This window comes from Ammospiza caudacuta, chromosome 1 (assembly GCF_027887145.1).
Source record: "Ammospiza caudacuta isolate bAmmCau1 chromosome 1, bAmmCau1.pri, whole genome shotgun sequence".
NCBI classification, from domain to species: domain Eukaryota; kingdom Metazoa; phylum Chordata; class Aves; order Passeriformes; family Passerellidae; genus Ammospiza; species Ammospiza caudacuta.
Window position 1 is genome coordinate 25612989 of NC_080593.1, and position 25158 is coordinate 25638146.

General features: G+C 42.0%; 1 protein-coding gene across 4 annotated transcripts in view; it reads left to right on the plus strand.

The window, feature by feature from the left end:
- Nucleotides 1–25158, plus strand: part of DYNC1I1 (dynein cytoplasmic 1 intermediate chain 1) — a 186439-nt gene that overhangs the window by 148855 nt on the left and 12426 nt on the right. For all 4 annotated transcript variants that reach the window (XM_058825604.1, XM_058825619.1, XM_058825626.1 and 1 more), the window contains exons 15-16: nt 12827–12967; nt 19203–19328. In XM_058825604.1, the coding sequence (XP_058681587.1) occupies nt 12827–12967; nt 19203–19328 (267 nt within the window). The remainder of the gene's footprint in view (nt 1–12826; nt 12968–19202; nt 19329–25158) is intronic.

Sequence of the window (25158 nt, forward strand, 5' to 3'; positions counted from 1 at the left end):
TTATTTTTTTATACACCAGAGTAGAGAACTGCCTTCCAAATGTCAGGTTCTTGCCTTAACCAAGTTGGTTTTATGCCTGCATTTGTTTCACATCTTGAGCTACACCCAGCAGAGTTCCTGTACTGGAAGCTGACCACAGTCAGGAAGTTTCTCAGTATGTGTTCCTCCAAGACATCAGGGCTTGGAGATGTTAGAACAGATGCACAGCAAATGTAAATATGAAAGGGATCAAAAGGGCTCACGTGACAGCCTTGTGCTGGAAAAAGAAGCAGTTCCTAGATGGTAACTTGAATCAGCTTCCATAGTAGCTTCCAATGCTTTTGTTAATGGCATGATCCAATGTGTGTGCTAATTAACAGGGAGCTTTTCCTAATCAGCAATGACCACAGCTGTTGGTTTTGTCTTGAGCATTACACTTCAGGAAACTCATAATGAGAAAGGTGCACGATTTGCCCAATTCCTATGTAACTATGTACATCACTAGACCCAGCCTGAACGAATGCAGAAGTAATCCAGAGGAGTGGACGTGGGCAGGCTGGAATGTGTCTGGGATGGTTCCTAGGCAGTCAACATTAGAAAAGGCTGCAGGATAGCCAGGGCATGGACAGCTTAAATGTTGGCTCACCGGGGCTAGATAGGCTGTTTGGTGTGTGAGACAAGGGAGGCCTGGGCAGTGGTGACTTCCCTTGGGAGCAAAGGAATACTGGAGTGTTGAAGCTGAAGCTGAGTAAGGGGAGAAGAATTTGTGGGGAGTCAGGGAAGATGAAAGGCAAGCATTGAATTCCAATCACACATGCACAGAAAAGTCTTGGGTTGGTATTTAGCTGTCAGCTTGAGGCTGAATATGGCAATAAGGGTCTCATTCATCTGCAGCTTAAATGAAAGTGCATTAAGGGATAATAAAGCCTGATTTTTATTTTAAACTCTTGGGATTTTAGAAGTTAGTAGTAACACTAACACAGCACATTTTGGGCACAAAGACACTGCAGATAGTAACACACAGTTATCCTTGTGGAATATTTCAGTGCCAGAATGGTTGGGTCTGATTTTGTTCAAGACAATCAGTTTTCAAAGAACCAAACCATTTAAATTTCTGATATCCATCAAGCTGTGGCTTGTCTGGCAAGAGAGGCTTCCTGAGAAAGCTGTTTGACTGAGCTGGGTGAGCTGTGATGTGCATGTGACACACCACAGCACCGCTCAGACCTGGAAACTGCACTGCTGTTTTGGATCACTCACTTTCTTCTGGAGCAGGTTTAAGCAGCAGCAGCAGCCCCAGGCTGCTGCCCTGCCAGCCATTGCCCTGTGAAAACATCCTCTGAGACACTAGACAAGTTCTTGAATTGTGATGAATGTTTTCTTTTTCTCCCCATTCAACTGCATCAGAAGTTTATTTCCATATTGTCTGAATAATTTTCTTGGCTGGAGCTACTACATATTTAAGGCTCTCTTTGTTCAGTTCTCAGAGTCAAGGCTCAGTCAATCAGTGGGCTCTGAAAAAAAAATAGTGGATTGATATAAAGTATTAAGTGCTTTTGCTAGCTAACAAGATTTTAGTCGGAATTGGTTTATTCCTTTAGTTTCTTATTTGTAAATTAAATCTCCCTATCAGCATCTGAAGTCATATTGCTTTCCTGCTTCTACCAGCGTTGTCTACTTAATCCTGTGCACATTATCCTCTTTGGTCATGAAATTCAATTCCTTTCTGTTTCACAGGTTCAGAGTCAATGTCCAATTGTAAAGTGAACCATAAAAGCTTTGTGTTTATATTGTCTATTGATGTTGTGTAGCATCCTGGGGTGCTTACAAGAAAGGCACTTTCATAGCAGGCATTTGACTGATGGATTGAAAGCACCATCTCCCTTAAAAACTCTCACTTTACATTTTATAATGTTTTTGTGGTTAACACATTTTCTAGCTAAAGGCAGTTCAACCAGGTGACTGAGAATAAGATTTTCACTAGCGGATGAATGAGCGTTTTGTAGATAGAGCTAACACAAGGTTCATATAATCACCCATCACATCAGCCAAAAATTAGATCCCTGTGTGAATAGCAAACAACCAGAAGCAACAGGAAAAGAAATAGAATTTGCAAAGATAGTTGCTTGATAACTTCGGCATTACCTGGGTACTGATGAAGTTAATAGGGCTTTACCTTGAATTCATGCTGCACCATGTGAGCAAATCTGGGATGCAGAGCTGTCAAAGGGAAGTCCCGATGTGAAGTGTCTGTGGAGCTCTGCCCTTAATTAGGTAGTGTCTGTACGATGCTTTGAAGAGGTAAAGTGCTAAGTGGAAATGCTGTGTTGTTAATTAATTAAACACTAATCCTCATGAATGAATAGCATGAGGTTAAATAATGAAATGTAAGTATTGTTATTATTACAGCAATTGCTGTTTGGAGAGCAAATTTTTTTGATATTGTGTCAAGAGATGGAAGCTGTCTTGGAATTGCTAAAACATAGCAAAACATAACCTGATTTCAGCTAAAGCCTTGAGGACAGAGAGCTGGATTTTGTTAGCTTTTTCATCCTTCACATGCCTTCTTTAGCTTTTATCCTTACACTGAGGGGAGGTGCTAATGACTCATTTGCTCCTCTTGCACCCATGCCTAAGTCGTGCTCAGATGGGCAGAGATTGGTGTAACTGGAACAACATTGCTGTATCCCCATCCACGCGTGTCTCCCTCTGCCTAATGTTTAAGTAACAGTGGCGATGCCAATATCAGAAGGAGGCTCAGAGGTGAGCAGACTGGTAGTAGGGCCACCACATCACCATTATCAGGGTCCAATGGGGCCAGGGGTCATGTGTGCCCTCAGTGACAGACTACCCATTGTGTGTCAATGCTCAGTTTTGCCTTACCAGTACGTGCATCAATGCTAGTGCCTTCCTTGTGACTCTCCTTTGTCTTTTTTTTCTTATGCTCTTCACATGCTGCTTTTCTCTTCTGCTATGCTCTGCTGTTCCAGTCTGCTGAGCTTTTTTGAGAAACCACATTTTAAACAGCAAACATTCCCATTTCTATGCTATGTGCCTTCACATACATCTCTGTATCTTGAATATCTTATGCCCATGTGCTTGTTGACTACCTGGGTATGACCCAGTCGTTCTGCCTCTTGGAGCAAATTACTTTACCTGTCATACCTTCCTACCAGCATGTAACTTCAGACTCCACTGGTTTTCATTTGGCCTAGAGTTGAACTCCATCTCCTCCAAGGTCCAGCTGAAGCCTACCTTTAGAAAAATGCAAAGAAGCATGTGGTGGTGGTGGTAGTGGTGATGTTGCTATAGACAGGTATCTCTGCCCTTCCCCAGAAGCCTTGCTCATAGGATCTGATCAGATCCACTTAATAGACCAAATTTACTGTGATGGAAAAGGTGTTGCAGAATGAACCAGAGCACTACTTGATGGTCACTTTTGGCCCATATCTTCTCATATTATCATGCAAGGCATTTTAGATGACTCTTCATATCAAGTTGGATCCTCCTGGATCTTTTATTATGTAGAGCTTTCACACTTTTGTTTCTTATGCAGCCACTGGAAAGAAGTAACAGTACAGCATATATTATAGACACCTCTTGGAGACACCACCATTCCTGCCCACCACTGTCTGTGCAGGAGCCCAAGTCTGGCAGATGATCAGTTGCTGTAGCTTTTGGTGGCTTTCTTGCATCTGGGCAGCCTCAGGCCATATCTACCTGGCAGACGTGTCAGCACTTCTGAGCTCCCAAGTCTGTCTTCTTATGCTGGTTTTTCCCAAACCACTACCAGGAAGGAATCAGCCTCTTTATCCCATACCACATGCACATATACATGTGCACCTTGATTTGCAGCCAGAATCCTGTGGATTCCTTTACTACTCCTCCCTCTGACTGATTTTGGTGGGGCTCAAATGTCTATCTCAAGGGACAATTTCACTCCTCTTACTTTGGATACCTGACTAGAACGGTCTCCCTCACTGATGCATTACCACACAAAGCTTATTATTTTCTCTTTGATAAAAGCAATTAAAATTAATAATTTGATTAATCAGTGTCCAAATGTTAATTTAATCTGATTATAGGGCATGACAAAGGGTGATAAAATAGCATGCTAGGATTTCATGGAAATGGTCTCTCTGTGGTGTGAGTTTAGAGTTTTGAGTTTGATCCAAAAACAAGGCAATGAATGAATTTGCTTCAGAGCACACTTTCTGTCAGAAGGCCAAGCTGACTTGGGGAAGAGGGTGGAGTTGCCTGTTCAGACAGGATTTTTTTAGGTTTTGCCCTTTACCTCTGGAGCCAGAGGTCTGGCTCACATCCAGCTGTTAAAAAAAAAAAAAAAAAAAGTTTTTTTCTAGGTAATTTTAAAGAGCAAAACCAAAGTGAAGTCAGGTGGCTTGAAACCAGTCCCAAGTTCTTCACTTGAAATACTTCTCCTTATTTCAGTTGTCTGTGTAGCCATATTTGATAAGTGTTAGGAAAATATTAATCAGCTGGCCAACATGCTTAATTTACTGACATGAAACATGGTACTTCTTTGTGATACATTTAGTGAACAATGGCACACCCACAAATAAAACAGTCATCTAAAATACTGAGTTCTAAAAACTCAGTGGGCTAAACTGTATTTCAGAAAACCCTAATATAAATCCAGCTGTAGCAGTGAAAGCTCTATTTGCACATGGAAAGCAGAATTGGATTTCAGGAGCTTATATAATCTGTGCAAAACAAAGTCATCATTCCTTTTTTTCCCTGAAATCAAAATGCAAACCTCCCACTGACAGCTCTGTTGCAGAATTACACTGGAGGATCAAGCTCGCATGGAATAGTGAAGCATTTCAGGACAATTATCAGTATATAAAGCCCAGGACTTCTTTCCTAATGGAAATTTTCTCCCACCTGCTTCAGGCAGCCATCCTTTCTCTGCCATGTGAGAGACTTTTGTTATCAGTAAAAAAAAAAAAAAAAGGAACTGTGTTCAAAGTCCTACAAGATGGAGTCATCTTCAATAATAATTAGCCTCAAAATCCTTGCTTGCTGACCCATGAAAGCTCTGCGGGCATCCTGGTGGCAGCAGCTACAAATACTAATCGTGACTGTTTAGCAGACAGTGCTGTGACATCAGGCTGTGTCAGCCATCCTGCAATGCTCCCTGTGCTGCTGTTTCCTGGCAGCTGAGCTGCAGCAGCAGGGTCATTGAAAGCCTGGCAAATCTCTGAGCGCACACGCAAGGCTGGGCCAGATACCCTGCGACGAAGCAGCATTTCCCATTAAAAAGAAAAATTGAGTTTTCAGGGGCCTCATACTGAATGTTCCCATCAGAATCAGTGGGGTGGGATCCAACCAAACCACAGCTACATTATCCCACTCCTCTCCTTGCCTTGCAATTTGAGCTAAACTGCCTCTCTTTAACATCCTGAGGCACAAAGCAGGGAGACCAGTGCCATGACCCCAGATGAGGTACGTGCAGGACCTCAGTGCGTGCCACTGCCTGCCCTGCATGGCAGGAAAGCACTAGTGCACCGATCCAGCTTCTCCCAAATCATCTCAGCCACTGTCCAGCTCTGCTTCCTTGTCCCACCTGTGTGGGATATAAACAGGGAGTGACAGCTGAAGGTAGAAGACCAAATCTGCCCTTCAGTGTTTCACTCTGTGGTTTCCTCTGACAGGACTTGGTGATTCTTCCATCAATATGCCTTGCTTATAATTTTCAGCAAGTCCCTCAAGAGCTTCTCTGAAAAATAATCCAGGAATATAGTAATATAAAGGCAGGAGTATGAACTACAGAAAATATGAATCAGTTTGTTAGGCAAGGGCAGTAGGACTTTCTGTAGTGTTTTGAGCTTCCTAAAAGAAATTGAGCCATTTTTAGAAGCAGTTAGACATTCCAAAAAAAACCCAATAGTATTTCTAAGGAAGTCTTTTGACACAAGTGCATAGTTAGTAGTTCAGAAAGAAGTACTGTCCTGCTTAGAGCACGTTTTAGATAGAAGGCGGAAAACGTGATTACCATTTAGCAATGAAGTCAGCAGTCTGAGGAAATACAGAACAAATGGCAGATACCTGTATAGGCTTTTCCAGTGTTGCTGTCTGCACTTGTCTGCAGTTTGATGTGGGTTAATGAAGCAGAGAATATTAAACCTCACAGAGTGGAAACCCATCGGCACAACTCTTGTAATTGTGGAGTAAAAGGGGCTCCAGATCAGGAATTAAAGTGGATGATCTAAAATGCAGAAACAAGAATACACCAGCCTGGCCAGCAGGAACTAGGGATAAATGTGAGCTGGGGAACACTGTAAGCCAGTCTGCCTTACATGCATTCTGATGTTTTTAAAGTTCATCCACTGCAAGCAAATCTTCTAAATAATTTGAATTTACAGTAGGCATCAACTAACACACATTTATATCAAACTCACTGAAAATAGTTCAGTGAGTCTGATATAAATGTGCAGCTAATATGCAGTGGTAATGTGCAAATATGCAGTGGTAAAGAAGAATGCCATACTTTCTGCTTTTTTTTCTTTGGAAAATAAAAAGGTATTTTTCCATTAGGTAAGTGGAAAGGCACAGTAGGAGAGAACTTTGGAAGTACAGCAGCACAGCCAGAGTGCGTTGCACCTCTGCTGAGTACTTAAAGAGTTAAGAAGGATTAACCACATAAGGAGTTTACCTGTCAGTAAAACTAGCTTCTAGGCTATATCCACAGATTTCAAAAGCTCTGCTGTTTGAATTTCTGATGCTCTCAAAAGACAAGTGCTGTGTGACTTTCCAAGTTCTTTTATTTTTTCTTCATACCATAGTATTAGACATTAAGATCATTTCTCATTAAAACCGCCTGTGCCAATCATCAAACCTTTTTCCTTTGCTTCCTTCTTTTATACTCACTTGTGGTGCTTTGATTTTGAAGGAAACCACAAAAAATGTAATCATCAGGTTATCTCCAGACTTGGTCTGCTCTCATAGCCCCTTTCCTTTTGGTCTTACCCTTGTCTTCTATCCATAATAATTCCCACATGTTTATGCAAAAATATGGGACTTTATTATTGACAATTAAGAAAGGCAACAGTTTTGGCATCTCTGCAAGAACAATAAATTCTAAAAGTGAACAGTTTTCTGCTTTGTCTGCAAATTTTAGAATGCCAAAGCCCAATCAGTGTAAAAATACTACAGCACTTAAACAAAAGGGTTGTGAAGAGTGTAGGGATCATTTCCACACTCATTTCTTTCCCCCTGTTCTAAAACTTCTGAGTCTAAAACTTAAGCCTGTTATCTTGCCAATCAAGTCCGTTTAGACTTGATTCACTGACCTAGTAGTTATCTGACAGTGAGGTGACACAACATACAGATAAGTCACAGCCCAGGGAAATGTTCTTTGAGTCCCAGAGGACTCAGTTCTGCAATCCAGCACTGAAACTGACTGCCAGAAAAAAAACTTTAAGGCAGGTAAAGGAGTTTTTACTCATGTAACTCAGTTCAGGTGCCTCAGTTAGCCAGTGACATTGGGTGGCTAAAGCTGAACATCACCCTTTTGCTTTCCTACTGCCGTTCTTTAAAGGTCTGGCTGGTCCTGGAAAAGGTGGAGCAAGCTAGAAATTGTGAGTTGTATAGTTCTGGGGTCTGCAGGATAATGATACCCTTTGCAGAGAATGCAGACAGGCTTTGCTGACCCATCAGATATGTACCTGTAACTACTGCCTCTGATTTATGACATCTAGTAACAGTTCCTGGGAATGCTGTGACTTTTAAAAAATGAGCATGAACTGAACTAAGTCAAGGCCCACATGTATAGCATCCAAGCAGGAGCTATTGGATTATCCTAGATCACTGTAACTATTAGGAAACAGATTTGGGAGAAACATGATAGTCCAGAACTGGCAAATTTCCTGTGGAGATCAGTCAGTCTGAATGAAAACCAGGGCCTCTTTGACTCCATACAAACACAGAGAGAACATAGAGGCTTACAAGAGCAGTAGAACCTTATACAGAGCAGAGGACCGAACTCCTCACCTCACCACAAGAGGCATGGACGAGTAACTCTAAAACAGCTAATAGCTGGTGTCCCAAGAAGGACACCATTGATCGGGGAAAGGTCAAGGCCAGAGTAAAGCCAATTTAATGAGCATTTGACTCAATATTCCCAGCAGCTTTTCATTTCTGCTATGCTGTCTGCATGTTTTGAGTTGGCCTGATTAAGTGGCACCCTCAGAAGGGAAACAGTGAGCCTGGATTCAGCAAAATATTGATATTTCAAAATATTTCAAGATAGAGAAGACTGGGCCTATAAAACACTGAACAAGCTCAGATCCTATCCTGACCAGAAGTTCCAAAAGCTGTGCCCTGTCCTAGTTTCTTTCACATAATCTAGTCAGTGTGACACTGCAGCACTCATTTTAAAGAAAGACAGAAGATTGTACCTTCCCTATGTGTTATCTCTGCTGAAAGAAATGCTTTCTTTGACACCATTTTGCATGTTGTGGTTTTGGTTGGTTTTTTTTTTTTTTTTAATCAATAAAACTATTTATAGAATACTTGGTCTCGCAGGGACCAGGTTCATGGAATTATAGAATGGTTTGGGTTGAAGGGTCTGTAAAGATCATCTCATTCCCAACCCCTACTCTTTGGTTTATTCAAGGGCCAAACAGAGGAACAGACACTGCTCAGGACCACTCTAACTGCGCTCTTCCCAAGTGCCTGAAAGCCTGAGCTTGAGCCTAAACAAACAACATTAGCTTGTTCAGAAAGTTTCTGTGCCAAGGACTAATGAATCCATCATATTTTCTGCACACCTAGAGAAACAAAATCAGCTTGAATAACTTGCAAGTACTGCACAATACTGATGGTTGTTGTTAATATGGTGAGAGCCAGAAGTATGGTATTTGGCTTATCATCTTTAGAATAGAAGACAACTGAGTAGAAAGAAAGAACTGGAGACAGCAGAGTGTGTGGTGTCACCACACATCTGTACTGCTGAAGGTACAGCCTAGGAAAGTACCTTTAAGTGGAGCTGACACCCACAGAAATTGTGGCAACGTGTAAAAAAGTGCTTGTTTCATGAAATGGCAAAGCCAATAGCTTTTTCCATGGCTTTTTAGAAGTCAGATGCTAGTTAAAACCTGTGTATATGTATACATTCCTGTATATGGATAATTAGCTACTTCATGTGTGGCGCCTCATGGATTAAAGAAAATTCTTCTATGCAAATAAGTGGAATAGACTGGTCAAATTTATATGTGTAAAAACCCCCTTTTATATAAATGTGTAGAATTTATTTAGGTGAGCTTCTTATTTCACAGACAAGTCTTACTTCCTAGACAGCCAATGGGTACATAAAACGTTCACTCTTCATTGTCCTCTTAAACAATGCCTCTATACAAACACTGAGGATAAGTGATTGATAACATGTTTAAATAAATGAGAAAAAATCCCACGTCTTGGAATTAGCTTTTTGCTTTTTCCACTAAAAATGCTCAAATCATGCCCTTTTGGAATCAATGGCAAAACTCCATTGATTCTTTAGGGCTGTATTTTCACCCTACATTCTTCTTTTTCAGTAATAAGTCGATTTGGCCCAAGTTTTTCTGAAGATACTGCTTTAAACTATTTCTTCTGTTCTATAGAATAACAGAGTGGGTTGATATTTAAGAATGAAAGCTCATCAAGTTTAAATTTCAGTTGTTTTATAATAATACCCATATGTTAGTTATGGATTGTGTAGGTCTGAAGTTTTGGTAATTTAAAACTGCTTTAAAGTGACCTTTACATGGTTCCACATTTCAGCATTTTCTAAAAGCAGTCGGTAGAGGTTCTTACTCATAAATCCTTGCATTACAGGATCTGCAGGCCTGGGCCCATAGTAAGGGAGCAGGGTCACAGTAAGGAAGTCCTGAGAACATTTATACACACACCTAAACTCAGAAATGGAGTCTTCACAATGAAACCAACATAACTGCTCTCACACCAGGATGAACTGTCAACTTTTAAGAAAGGCCAGATGCTGTTAGTATTGGAGACAGGACACGAAGCAAGATGGACCTTATGCAGTTGTTGTGCTCTTCTCTGGTTAAACAGTGCAAGAAGACAAGACAGTATGGGAGATACTTTCTCTTTTTCCACTGGCAGCTAGTCAAGCTGGGAGGACGGGGATTTTGGAGGCAGTATGAAGGTGTAGCTCAGCTCCACTACCACTGCCTGATTTCTGCCACAAGATTTCTCCCTGGTTTCCCAGCCACACTGCAGCTCAACTTGCCTTTTGGTTGGGCTGCTCACAATCCTGCAATTTCTTATTTTCTTGCAGGGTTCCATGCCCTATTCTGCTCCATTAATTTGTGTGTCATTCCTTGCATGTCTGAGATCTTTCTCAAAAGCCATATTATTCCTGTTGTCCACACTTTCCCTCTGACTTTCTATCTGACTGAATATTTCCACTGTTATGGTAAAGACGTTTCATTTTTGGTCTTTGAGGCTTTTCACCTCAAATTCCAGAACCTTGAAAGTGTTTTTATTTTGATAACAGGGAAACAGAGGCACATCAGCTAAAGCTGTTTCCCAGAGATTACACAACATGTGCACAGTAAGATATAGACTAGCACCAAACCTCCTGACCTTCCTTCTAATGCCTTGGTCTTTAGGCGTGAAGTGGAAAATAACATAACAGTACTTAGAAAGCCATTTTAAAAGTACCACACTTAAGATCATAACAAGTTTTGATATGCTGACAAAAAGGAAATGCTGATTGAAATCTGTCCTGGATTGATTGATATCTTAATAGGCCCTTAACTTCTGTGGAATTTTGTTACTTCTCCCATGACATTAAATGTTAAAGTGCTGTATGTACAGCACTTTTCCCATGAATAAGAAAAAATAGCATCCATCTAGCAGTTGACCAGATTTCTTTTTCTTTTGGCATACTACTATATCCAATGCCCAAAGGTTTTATATACTTGATGTATTTGAACCTAAATTAGATGTTTTCAGTGAAAACCCACAGTGCAGCATTGGGAATCCATGTAGCTCTCTCTAAATACTATTTCCTAGCTCACAGTTGTGAAGATTCACTTTGAAATTTCCTATGAAATACCTCTGCCTCTTCAAAAGTTTGGTGTTCATTTGGCCCTAAACCCTGGAAAAGCTTTAGCACAGGCATGTAAGTAATTCCATTAACATATGTAAGTAAGTCCACTGATAATATTGTAGGCAGACACATATGTGTTTGGAGAAAAAGACCTTCTTCAGGAACGAAAATATTTTTGCAATTTTTTCATTTTGTTTTGCAAAACTCCAGCCTGGGAAAAGAAATTGAAATGGTGTACAAATTCGAGGTAATAAGGTCAAGCTCTGATTTCATTTCATTGTTACACAAAATGTTTGCTATTCTTAAGAAATGGACAAAAACCATTATGAAAGTTATGAAAATTTGAGACTCAATCCTGTAATCAAAGCATCTTTCATTAATTCAAGCAGAGGAAAAACCGGTCTCCAGAATAAATCCCTGTGTATTTCTGTATATTTGTGACACCTGTAGTGGCCATAAATATTACGGAACTGTTTACAATACAGTGCTGCAACAGCAACACACCACACCAACACTCAGAGACATGGCAGCACAGAGATGGACACACACCTGTCCCATGTGCTGACCCTGCAGTGCTCCCAGCCCCAGCATCCATCCAAGCACCACGGGGTGCAAGAGGACCAAATCCAAAACTAGCAAGGACCTGTCTGTAAATAGATGTCAAACCAACTGCATTATCGTTTTAAATTAATAATAGAGGAAAGCTATATAACACTTGCAATTGGTCACTCCACTTTTTGGAAAAATTATGCATGGCTATGCATTGAGGCACTCCGGACGGTGTTTGCTTTGTAAAATGCACGAGGGTGCATTCCAGAGGGACCTGACCGAGATGTTCTAGGGGTGCGGCCCGGACACTCACACGTTCCGCTCAGTGATGCTGCATTTCCCGGGGCCGGGGTCCCGCGGGGGACCGGGGGCGCCCGTCCCGCCGGGCCGCGCTCGCCGGGGAGGCGGCAGGAGCGGCAGGAGGAGGGAGGCACTCAGGGAGACCCTCGGAGAAGTCCCATTGTTTAGATTTCTGTCATAAGCCATGAGAATACTTAATTTCTTTCATCTCTGGAGTTTTCATTATCATTCAAATTTCATTTTCCATTAATTGATCGGGGATTAGCGAAGCCATTATGCAAAAATTAAAGACAAGCCAGATGCGATGAATAATTCATGAGGAACAATTACACTTTATTCCTGGTGTACTTCCTAACTTCCCTCCGATTCCCCGCCTGCCGCAGATGACAGCCTTCCCTCCCTCCGGAGCTGCCTCCCTCCTTCCCTCCCTCCGGAGCGCGCCGGGCGCGGGGAGCGCGGGGAGCGCGGGGCCGGTGCGCTGCCGCCGCCCGCCGCTAGGTGTCAGGCGCGGCCCGCGGAGCGCTGGGGGCCGTGGGGGCGCCGCGCTGCTCCCGCCGCTCTCACGATCCTTATCGGGGCCTGGGCCGGCGCGCCCGGCTCGGGCGGGAGCGGGGGTCCGAGTCCGCTGCCTCCCGCACCGCCCCCCGCACCCCTCCCGCCGCCGGGGTGCCGGCCGGGAGCGGGAGCGGGCGCTCTCCCCGCCCCGTCATCCGCGCGTCCCACACCCCTCACACCGGGCATCTGATTTATCCCACCGGACAGTTGTTGCCCCATTAAAGCGCAGTCCCGCCCTTCGCGGAGGACCTTTCATCTGGGGAAGTTTTATGACACTTTGTAAATGTGCAAAGTTTTTAATTAGACTCGCCAGACAGCCCCAGGCAGCACTAGCGCCACGAAGTCTTCATGCCGCTCTCTGCTTTACAGCACAACAAGCCGCTCTACTCCTTTGAAGACAATGCCGACTATGTCTACGATGTCATGTGGTCGCCAGTGCATCCCGCGCTCTTCGCCTGCGTGGACGGGATGGGGCGCCTGGATCTGTGGAACCTGAATAACGACACCGAGGTGAGGCGGCTCGGCGGCGCTGGGAAGGCACGGGCGGGCGGGCAGCGGGGCGCCGGGCGAGCCCTTAACCCTATGAGGGCCGGCACTGCCGGGCACCCTGGCCATGCTCCCCGCCGCGGCTGCGAGGGGCGCCGCGCTCCCTCGGGGCGGGGACATCCCGGCGTCGGCCGCCGCCCGCGCCCCGGGGCGGGCGGGGAGGGGAGGGAAGGGGAGGGCAGGTCCCGCTGCCGGGGGCTCCCGCCCGTCCCCCTCTGCCGTCCCTCCCTCCCTCCCTCCCTCCCTCCCTCCCGCCTCCCTCGCTGCTTCCCCTGCGGCGGGGCTGCTGCGCTCGGTACCTGTCAGGGAGGGAGGGCCGGCCCCGGCACCCCCGGCAGAACGCCAGCGCAATTAAATGCCGCGGTGCCGGCTCGGGGAGGAGGCTCCTTCCCCCTCTGTTATTTTAAGGTGCACTTTGAAACCGCGCCCGTTCTGCAGTTTTGTTTTTTTTATTATAATTTTATCCCCTCACCCCGTTTCTGACGCTGGGAGAGCCGGGTTTGCGATTCCGGCCCAAACCCAGGCGGTCACACCTTGGCAGCCCGGCCGGTGTGTCACTGACTGCCAGCGGGACCGGGCTCGTGTTGGACGGCGAGACTTGCTCTCCCTCTGAATGTGCCACCCTCTGTGCCACAGGCTCTGGGGACTGGAACTTGGAGGCCCCGTGCCAGCCCCTCCGGCGTGTCAGAAACCGAGCGTGTGGCCCTGCATCTCCCCTCGCATCCTGCCTTTGAGGCGCTTGGTACCCTGCTTCTGTCTTCTAAAGCACAGGGCATCTCTCTCACACGTTATTTGGGGCTTTACACCCTCACCCTTATTTTTATCTTTAAACTTTGCTGTAGAACTTAAAGGTACAAATGCAAATAACTACCTTTTCTTTTCACTGCTATTAGCTAAGTAGTGGGGACCATTGGAAAGAAAAGGTCTCGTGTTTGAATTTCAGTAGTGAGAAAGGATTAATCAGAAGACTTTTAGCAAAGATTGAGACTGATAAACACTGTATTTTAAAAAGTATCTTTCTAAATGTGCCAAACCTCGGGTTTTTCCTCTTATTATTTACAATTTTTAAAAACACCAGAGGCTTAAATTGATACTATTTTTTTTTGGATTTGAGTCTCACCCCAAAATGATTTTCAGAAAACCTGTTATCACCTGAGGTCAATCTTAGATGGCCAGTAATAATTTTCCAGCACAAAACTTGAAGTATTTTTCCACGCACTAAGTCTCCCTTTGTTTTACTTAATGCAATGTAAAACTAAGAACAAACAGAAAAAAACTGTAAAAAAATAAAAGGCCACATATTAACTGGTGAGTTTCTTTTTATGTCCCAAAAAAAAGAGAAGATGGAAGAGCAAGTGGCAGTATTTTCCTCCTTACACCCTATTTTTAATTTTATTTTTTTCTAAGATTAGTTGGATCATTAATATACCTTTCACATAAACCTGCTGTGCGTTTCAGTCAGAGTAAAATACGGGTGCAGTTTATGGCTTCCAGTGAGTGGTGCTGGCCATAAATAAGCACGGACAGGTAAGAGGAGCCAGCACTGGGCACTGCACTGTCAAGGGGAGCACTGAGGCCTTTTGAAGTGCTCTGAGCAGGAAGCAGTGCAGCCTTTTTAATTAGAGCACATACAGCTGGAGGATATTCAGGAGGAGTCTCCTAAGAATTTATTTTGGGAAGGGAGGGACATATCCTTCAGGTGTTCTCATTAATGCAGGCTTAAACACAGAGCATAAAACCCAGCATTTTGAGAAGAAAAAAAACAACCTTTCCCCCCAAGTACCAGGGCTGAAATTGAAATCAACTGATGTTTTGCCATTTTACTCAAAGAGACCATAATTTCTTTCCAAAAAATTAGTCTGGACTGCTTGATCCCATTCCCATCAATAATAAGGCTGTACGTAGCAAACCGCTGCTGCTTTCAGTCTGTTTACATATAAATATATAGGAACATCAAAAAAAGGAATTAATTTCAAGCTTCATCCTGCTTTTATTCTGCATGCAAGGCCACCCCCTGATTTCACAAATTATTTCCGTTTTCAGAGGTCAAAATCAGCTCTCATGTAGGATCAGACTGGAATTATTTCCATGGTATCCGAGCTTTGTGTTTTTGTGAGAATCAAATTTGGGTCTCTGGACACAGAAATATAATTTGCTTTCCTTACTGAGCAGTGATGAAACAAATAAAAAATCAGGATAAATGATAAACTGGTAGAGTCTGAATAGACATGAAGTTTTTTTATGCAGGAGAAGCAACAAAAGTATCTCTGAAAGAGAGAACTGCAAATAGTTCTTCTAAGAATTGTAACTGAAAGTGATCGTTGTCTGCTTTTACCCTCTATCTGGTAGGTCATAATTAGCTAATATTTTTCCAGATTTCTGTAATTGATTATGCCGTTTAAGTCTGCCCAGCTATTTGCTAAGAAAAACTCCTTGTCAGCACTTCTGCCTTTGTAATAAGAGATCTTGAAACACCTATTTTTTAGATCGTTATTACTTTTAGATGTCAGATATGTGATGTCAAAGTATTTGTGAAGACAGTAGAAAATGACAGGTCTATTACTGTGTTTAACTGCTAGCTATTGATAAAAATCTCTGTGTAAGAACTAGATGTGATTGTTATTAAGGAGTCCTGGCTTTGTTTAATTTGGAGAATAAGCCGCATTAATATTTAGGTATCATTTTGAAAATCAATTAAGAAAACACCTAGGTTAAGTTACAATATGCTATCTTCAAATTTTTGAATCTCAGCAGAGTTTCCACTAGTGTTGCTCTCTGTATTTATTGGAAACATTTTTCCTGAGAGCTAGATGCTTTCTGACCAAATAACTTAGATGATCGGACTGTACCAAGGATTTAATCAGTGTAATAATTATTTTCAAAATCTCGTTGCAGAGTTGCAAGGCTATTGGTGTACTTCATGTTTATTTCTGCATATCAGGAATTATTTTTGTAATAGCAAGGAAAGTCATCATGTTTTATTTTATATCTGATAAATGCATATTACAAAAAGTTGAAAAGAAAAAAATCCTTACCCACTCCATCATTCTTTTGCAAACTGAATATTATTTTTCTGGATCAGTGTAGTGAGGTTTGCAGAAAGCTTCAGGATAGCAAATGCTGATTTCTTACTGATGTATTCGTAATATTTATTTTTTGATCAAGATTGGAGAAGATCTCTGGGTGCTTGATGAGTCTTATTTATGTATGTGCTGATACGAAACTGACTTACGAAGTCGCTTATTTCTTCTGTGTTATCCTGTCAGATGTTTCTTGGGATTTTTCTATGTTGTGCCTTAGCTTTTAAAGTGTGAGGATGGTGTCTACATCTAGAAACAGGTAACAGATGTATTTGCAAGCAGGTTTTGACACTACATAGGCAATGAAAATAATAATAAAAAGTTGTATTCTTATCATGCAGGTTTTTCTGACTGCATCTTTCTTAATCTGTTATCTGTTAAAATTTCATTTCAAAATTGTGTAAAATCTGACAAGCACCAACTTCAGAGAATTTGGAAGGTATTTCAAATGTGATTTTAAAAACATAATGCTACCATTATAAATAAACTCTTACCTTGAAGTCTAAAATAGGCGTATGTAATTTAAACTATCACTACTGAGAACAGACAAATCTATTTTAAGATACTGTGGTTTGACTATTTCTCTCCGTATCACTGGAGAAAAGGCATTTTCTTTGGATTTTTAAAGACTGTTTCAGTATTGCTTTTTATTTTGCTAGATAGCTTTGTGGATTAGTAACAGGATTTTTCAAAACCGTTAGGTTTTGAAAAAAGCATGGGTTGTATCTTGTGTCTGTGGCATTCGTGCTTATTTTTATATGGAACACTGAAAGAATGCTGTATTAACAACAACAAAAAGTAAACCCCCAAAAACAAAAACCTAAACCAAACCCCAGCTCTAGAGTTATGTATTACAGCCTCCTGAAAGATTTTGTGAAAATTCAATGCCTTAAATATGCACTGTATATTTGCACATGAAACATATATCTGCGATCTGCAGTTTTCTGAGAAATGTAGCTGGTTAGTGGCTTAGTCCTCTAAAATCTGGCATTTAGCTGTTTGAAAAAACCCATTCCCAAATGTTATGAAATTAACTTTGTCTGGATTTTTTTTTCCTCAGAAATCCATGATCACAGCACTAAAACTTGCTTGTTTTCTACTGTGATTTTTATCATGGATCAATGACTCCATGTCAGCTTACGGCCATTGACTCTTCTTAGGTAACAGACCCGGGACAAGGAGTTTGTGCATGCCAGCTTTTTTGGGTAATACTGCCTTGGACAGGACCTAGGCCTTGCACAATGGGGAGATGAGTCCAGTAGTTATTTGCATTTGAATGGCTTCCTAGAAGGGGGGAGGATGGTATCTGCTTTCTGATTGGTATCCAGCATTATTTCTACATCATTCATCGTCCTGCAAACAAAATCCTCCTGCATTTCTCTTGTGGGGCTCAGGACACTGCTGTGAAGCCCTTTGCCAAGGTGATGCTTTAGCTGTGGCAGAATCCTTGCCCTTGAGGTGCCAGCTGGTTTGGCAGGCTGGTGTCAGGGTTGGTGAGGGGGAGCAGGGAGCCTCCAGGGGCAGAGGCAAGGGAAGCAGCCCAGATTCCCGGTGCTTGTCCAGCTGCTGGCGTGGCAGTGCACGCGTTGCGGCTGCAACGAGAGTGTCAGCAAGTCTGCAGAGGTTTGGCTTCCTGCTGTCACTGCTGCTGTCACTCATCTGATGTGACACAATGAAGGCATTAGGGCTGAGGAGGAGACTGGCATAGCAGCTGTACAATGTTCATTTTAAAATTATTTTTGTCCAGGATCTTTAGACCCGTCTCGGTTCTCACAGTCAGAGAACCGAGATGAAGTCAGCAAAGTACTGGTTTTGTTAATCTTGTTGGTTTGTCATTGTTCAGACCAGGGTTTAGTATGACCTTCAGACTGCTTTCTTCCTGCTCCTGCTGCTCTGTACTGCCAATGGGGACAGAAGCAGTACCTGTCACTCCTCCCAGGGTAGCCAGGACTCCGGTTCTTGTCCAGCTACCTCTTTTTAACCTGGACTGCTCTCCATTCTATGTCCATTTATAGATCCTGGGACACTCCTTGTCATCTCACATGTTACCAAAACCTTTTCCCACCAGATGGATGTGGCGGAGGAGTTGTTTTTGCAGCTATCCTATCCCATTTACCTTGACCTAAAAGGCACTGAAACTAAAGCCCTTGTTTGGAAGGCTGCTATGCCAAGTTCCAGGCTCCTTGCTTGGGCAGGTTCTCTCCTATTAAAGGCAGCTGGGTGGAGCATTAGTAGGCTTGCAGGTTACTGTCATTTGTCATATGAGGTGACCTAAATCAACGGAGTGATCCACCTATCTGGGACAAACACCCACACAGTTCCTTCCTCCTGCAGCATCTTTTGATGCCCTCATTCCAGCGTAGATGACAAATACTTCTCTTGAGATCATGTTCATTGCTTTATTCATCCCACGCATTAACCAGAATTCTCATGTGTTCTTGTGGATCACCTGTTAAGTTGGTTGACTTGGGGCAGGGAGGGGGTTTAGGAATTAGACAGCATCCAGGTGTATTTAAAGCAGAAGTAATGTCCTGGGGATGTAAAAGAGGATTGTGGGAATATATTGTAGGAGTTTCAAAATGTCAGCTCAGCTGTTCTCACTTGTGCCATGTCCTCACTCTAAAGTGATTAGCTCAGGACTTTTCTGATAGAATACCTGAGTTTCAACCTCTGCATCCAGCCACAGAGGTGAGTATGGATTCAAAGGATGTGTCAGCATGAATGCAGAAATGTGTCTGCTGACTGTCAGGTTATCTGGGCTTGAGTCAGAAACTAGGCCAGGACTGATGCCAAATCCTGCTCTCAGTTGGTTCTTGGCCATCTTAGTGACTTTTGAGAAAAAAAAAAAAGTAGGTAGTTTCCAGGACTAAGGGGGAAAACATGGTTTCACTTACTGCCCTTTACCCTTCATTCCAAGCAATCTCTTATTCTTCCCTCTTTTTAGCACATCATCAAAGAAACAGTGAGTCCTTTTGCTTTTTTCTCTCACCCCAATGAGAGTTGATTGCTGCTTCCAGCAATGCCACGGGACTTTGACTCATCCAGGACATCCAAAACTGACCCCTGGGTTTGTAGGCAGTGTGATTTTATTGTCCTTCCTGTTGCTATTGTTTTGACAGGTCCCCACAGCCAGTGTCACCATAGAGGGAGCGTCTGCCCTGAACCGCGTGCGCTGGGCCCAGGCTGGCAAGGAGGTCGCAGTTGGTGACTCAGAAGGCCGCATATGGGTCTATGATGTTGGAGAGGTATCTTCTGTTGGGATTCTTTTGCGCTTTGTTTGTTTTGTTGGGGTTTTGTGTTTGTTTCTAAGCTCAACTCCTGGAGACTGCCACATCCAAGTTGAAGAAAGAAATCTGTCTTACTCTTTCAGTGGAGTCCTCATTGAATTTCGGTTGCCAACAGTGTGTTAATTGTAAAGCTACCTTGCAAAAGAGTTAACTTGTTGAAGTCTCATGAGAGAAGTCTCTCTTAAAAGCTTCCAGTCTTTTTCAAACTGTTTTTTTTATAATCATCCTGTGGGTGCATTTGGAAAAAGTTAGAAGAAGATAAAGAAAAAATTGAGGTGCAAAAAGAGGCAGTGCTGTTCTAAAATTGGTCCTAAAGGGTTCACCTTTTATACTCCAGTATCTCTTATTTTATGACTGGCTTATTGCTGTAAGTTTTTCTCAGCCTGACGTGCATAGAATGCATCTGTTCTTTTGATACTGCTTCATATGTCTGAATATGTGCAAAAGTACTAACAGGAGGAAATGAGAGGTGTCATTCTGAAGGATAGTAGGGGCATGCATGATAGACTATAGCAGGATGCATATTCTGTGTCTAAAGCTGCTCTCAATTCACCCTGCTACATCTTATAACAAGCGTCTAAGCTGCAGTGTGTTTGGCAGTGATGAATCTAACTCTTTGTTGATGAATGCAGTATAAAAGTGTTCCATTGGCATTATAATCCCTTGGAACAGGTAAGGGTGAATCTCTGAGCAATCAGCTTTTATGTAGAGAATTTGTTTTCCATCATTATCTGTGATAGGATATAGAGATACGCATCTCTACACAGTAGGGAAACATTATAGAATGCATACAGAATAATCTGTAACTCTCATACAGTGATTTTATGGCCCATAGCAAAATTGCTTGTGCATGACTCATATTTTTGGATTTCATTCGCTAGTGCAGGAGTTGCCCTTCCTCACAAATGTTTGCTGAAACTTCTTGCCATGTTGTTAGCATAATCTCTAAATTGTCTAAGGTTACTGTGCTCAGATTTCCACTGTGACACTGGCAGGTCAGCTGTTTTTATTTATTTTTTGTTTTGCATGATTGTTCTGTCTTTCAAGTGATACGACAGGCTGTGGAAATGTCTTTGATGACAGCACAGTCTGATCTTGTCTGAGAGTCTAGACAGGCTGTAGAAATGTCTCTTTTTGCATATCATACACCAAATCATTCATAGGACCATTTACTCCTGCAAGCTCACCCTAAAGAAAATAGTGTTCTATGCAGAAGTAGCAATATTGAAGTTTTTGACCTTTCCTGTGTATAATAAGACGTCATCTTGCAAGATGAGTCATAGTGATACACTCAAATAAAAAAGAAAGACATGCTTCTATTACTTGAAAAAGAAAACAGAGTCGTTCAACAGTATTGATTTGTGTGAGTCCAGTTCAGTGTAACATAAAGAGTTCTGCTTCAGGGATGTTGCAGAGGCTCAGTGTCTCCACCTCAGCTCCCTATGTGCTTAAGTAAAGCCATGGATGTCTCTCCACAAGGCTGCTGAGAGACCATTGCCAATTCTGCCCTGCTGTAATGAATGAAGGAGCTCATTAATTTGTCTCCTGGTTCAGTCAGGCAGTATCAGTCTCTCTGCAGTAATTCCTGCATGAAATTTAGAAATCATCTGGCCTGCAGCACTGCTGGGGCTGCTGTGTTCGTTAGTGTCTTTTTCTGGTTTAAAAGAGAAGGGTGCTCATATATTCTCTAGCCCAACTGTTGCCTCAAGTGAGATACAGAAATACTCTGCAGATCAAGAGCCTGGAACCAAGGGCATGGACAGTGAGTAGCAGCCTCTTGGGTCATGAAGCCTGTGGGGCAGTCTGTGAAGAGCTCTTTGGTGAGAGATTCCATCCTTAGCTGTCCTCAGGCGTGATGCATGGGGGATTCACAGAGCACGTACACTCTTGGGAGTGTCTGCTACGCAAACATGGCAGCCTTTAAGGATTTTGCTTTACTTCACTGTCCAGACACTGGCCAGTTTCTGGCTCAGCTGGGGTCCTCCTTTGACTGTCCTTTTTGTAGGGGTTTGATTCTGGGATCTGATGGGGCTGCTCTAACAGTTTAAAAAGAAAAGTTCTTCTCCTGCCAGCCATCCTTAGCCACATGCCTTGCTGCCCAGTTTTTGTGCAGGTAGAAGGGCTTGTCACCACCCATATTGTGCAGAGAAATACAGATCAGTAGAGATGTATTTATTTATTGTTTTGTTTTGTTTTCTTTGGGCTGTTTTTCTCCATGAAATTACTCAAGTGGGAGTAGATGAGTAGATGAGTGAGCATGTAGCTGGGGTCAGGGGGCTGGAAGCTGGACTATACAGCACCCAGCAGCAGCTAACTTTCCTATTTGACCCAGCACTATTGCAAATCCTGGCACTAAGCTGTGAAAGTTGACCTTTCAGCAGCAGCACTCTCCTCGTCTCCTACAACATCATCTTCTGAAAAGGCCTCATCACTGGAAGAACTCATCTCTGCCTGGCTGATAACTCAGTAGCCTCCACTTGTTTGAAGGTGCATCTCCCTGATTTGGGAAGATGGGTGTGATTACTTGCATTAGAAAGTCAGCAGGCCACTTTACAAAGACCCTAAATACACTCACTAAAATCATTAATGCTCCACTTATACTGCACCCTTTTAAAAACCTTTGTTTGCTTGTAGCTGTTCCAAATGTCACATTAGATCAGCTGTAAACTCATAAAGCACTGGTTCCAGCAGAAGAAAAAAATACTATATTTGTATTTTAGTACAGCATCATATCTTTGAATTACACCTTACGAGATAAACAGTTTTTCTTACCTGTTTCTTAGACAGCATTGATTCTGTGAATTTTAATCAGAGCAGAAAACATCAGGCTATCCACCATTAAGGAAAAAATTAAGTGATTGGAATTTTTACTTTGATAGATTCATCACAGTTTTAAGGAACTATCCTAGAGAGCAGTAAAGTTTACTGCTGCTATTAACCCATATGGTATAAAAAGAAAACATATGACCTAGTGAAGAACATAAGACATAAGGCCTAACCTTGCATCCTTTGTGAAGGTAAGGAGTGAGGGATCGAGGCTGTTTTCACTTGTGTAAGAATTTAGGATTTGACCCATGTTGATATATTATCCAGTCATGGTCTTTATGACAACAAGAAATGTCAGACACATGAAGAACATGGCAGGGTCCATGACCAGGGAGTTAAAAATAATGGTGACACTTTCAGTTAGGCTATATAGTGTTATCTCCTTTGACTATGTAGTTTTAGTTGTTTGATTTTGGCATCACATCTGAAAATAACTGAACACATTTATTTTCACAGTGAGGGGTCTATTTTCTCCTCTATGCTTGTGCTTTATGCCCATTAGCATTAATGGGAGTTACACACACACAATTCCAGCAGAGAGGAGACTTAAACAGTCCATATAGCTGTGCTCTTGTGGATCAGTAAGCACTGTTTTAAAGAATGTGAATTATGAAATGAAATAAAAACCCAAACACTCAAAAATCCAATTGTTTCAGTGTGATGGGATCTTAAACTGGTACACATAACCAATCATTGTATATACACTAATCTCTGTAAGATCTAACATTTCAAACTTCTGCTGGCAGAGTAGTTGTGATATTATTATTATGATAGCTTGTATAATATGTTTTAGCTCCTTTGGCCTTATGGCTTCTTTACTGGCAGCAAGTTTTCTGTATGGTAGAAGCTGATTTTAACAGAACATGGACCACTGCCTATAGATTTATTCACATGTTCAGGTGATTGATAGTTAGACCTAACTGCATGTCTGTTTTGCAGATCTGATTTCTAGAAAGCTTGCTCCCATTGTGCAAGCTTCAGTGATGTTACACAGTGCCTGCTGTCATAAATATTCTCTAACAACCATGTTTGTTGCTTACCGTGCTTATTGCAAATGCTCTTTGTCCCTTTGCTTGTAAAAGAAGCAGCTTCTCATCCACCTTCTATTATTTCTTTTTTTTTCCCCATTTATCTATTCCAGGTCATATTCTGCTTGCACTCTGAGTATGTAGATAGAAACTGTGAGTCAATGACTTATTATTTCATTCTAATCAAATATAAAACAAGTTTGCAGCATAGGATCACAGAATTTGAAACTGCAATCACAAGGAGCATAATGCAGCACATTATTTTGCTAAAGTGGTTACAGGACAAGCTATTGCATCTGTTTGGCAGTCTTTCAGACAGTTAGTTCTAGTCATGCTTTTAACAGGCATCTAGTGTGACTGGTGGACTGGAGAGAAGTAAGAAAATGTCTTTCTCAAAACCATCCAGGAAGACTGGCTCTGCCAACAAAGCAGTTTCCTGGGATTCTTTGTACGGTTGTTATCTCTGTCTTTGTTTCCTTGAAGTGACATCAGAATCCTGTGGATGTTTATGTGACTTTGTTAGGTTTCAGAGTTAATACTGCCTTAAGCCTTTTTAGGACTGCTCTTTTAGGTTGTTTGTGTATTTCCCCATTTGCTCCATCATAGGTGTTAATCCCATATCTCATTTTCAAGTACATGACCAGTGAGGGAGGAGCTGGTAACTGCCCTGAAGTACATGGATGAAGTGGTATAGTAAGGATATCCCACTGGTGCCTATAAAATAATTTTCTTTGATTCCAGCAGCCTTTAACAGCTGCTCTGAGATTTTTAGGGTTCTAGACAGAAACAAAAGTATATTTGTGACCAGCTCTCACATTTTGGTATGACTATTGAGTCACTTTTTTTTCTGGCTAGAGTGGGGAACCATTTGTACTTTGTACTTCTGTCTTGTGTTTCACTGTAGATTTCTGTCTTGTGTTTCACTGTAGATTTCATACAGAAAAGACATATCCAGCATCTCTTTCAGCACTTAAAGGCTGCTGTAGCCCAGAGAGAGAAATACAAAGCTAGATTTTGTGTCACGTAGTTATTCATGTAGATTTTCCAGTAGGTTTGCTTTTGCCATCATGAAGCTTCTGTAGAGCATATATTGAGTTGGGAAATGTTTTTGCCACAAAAGCAGAGTTGAGACTCACCATAAAACATTTTATTTTAAAATCTGTGTTGAGTTACAAGTATTCGTGGAACACAGATAAATGGCTCACACACATATCATGAAGGCAAATTTGAGCAATAATAAGGGGTTGTGCTTACAACCAAGTTTTATTCAAAAACATTCAAAGATTAAGTAAGACAGAGTCATTATGACAACATGCAGAATCCAGGCATACAGGATAATTAAATTTCACCGTTGATATTTCTGTTAGGGAGGTTGGAACCCTGGCCTCAGAGAATTCTAAAAACATGTTTTAACAAAGCAGAATCTCTTAAGAATTGTTGGAAAATGTAAAGAACTATGGTTTTGATTTGCTTCCTCTTTCCCCCCAGTTTTATAAGTTGAAAGATTTTAAAACTGGAAGCATTTAGGGATGGCAAAAAAAAAAAAATACCCAGAACTTCAGCTTTTTACTTGAATAATGTCTGAAATATTGAGCAGAACAAGCTCCTCGTCCCTCATCATTTCAATTTTGACTGATATAGTCTGTATTCACAAAGGGATTTTTGAAGTAGGTTAAATAAGAACTCCCTAATGAAAAAAATGCACTAGTTTGAAATCAGTCAATTTAATTACTGTGTTTTATGAAGGCCATTACCCATTGCTGATTACTAGGGTGATAAAATCTTTAAGCTTTGGTAGCCTCCATAGGGGGTGAGCTGATCTAAGTAGAGCAAAGTCCAGTCATTATCACCCTAAATACTTGTGTTTCTCATTACAATATTCATTACTTTAGGTTACTGTGAGTGCTTTGAGGTCTTTATGTAAGCACTGGTTT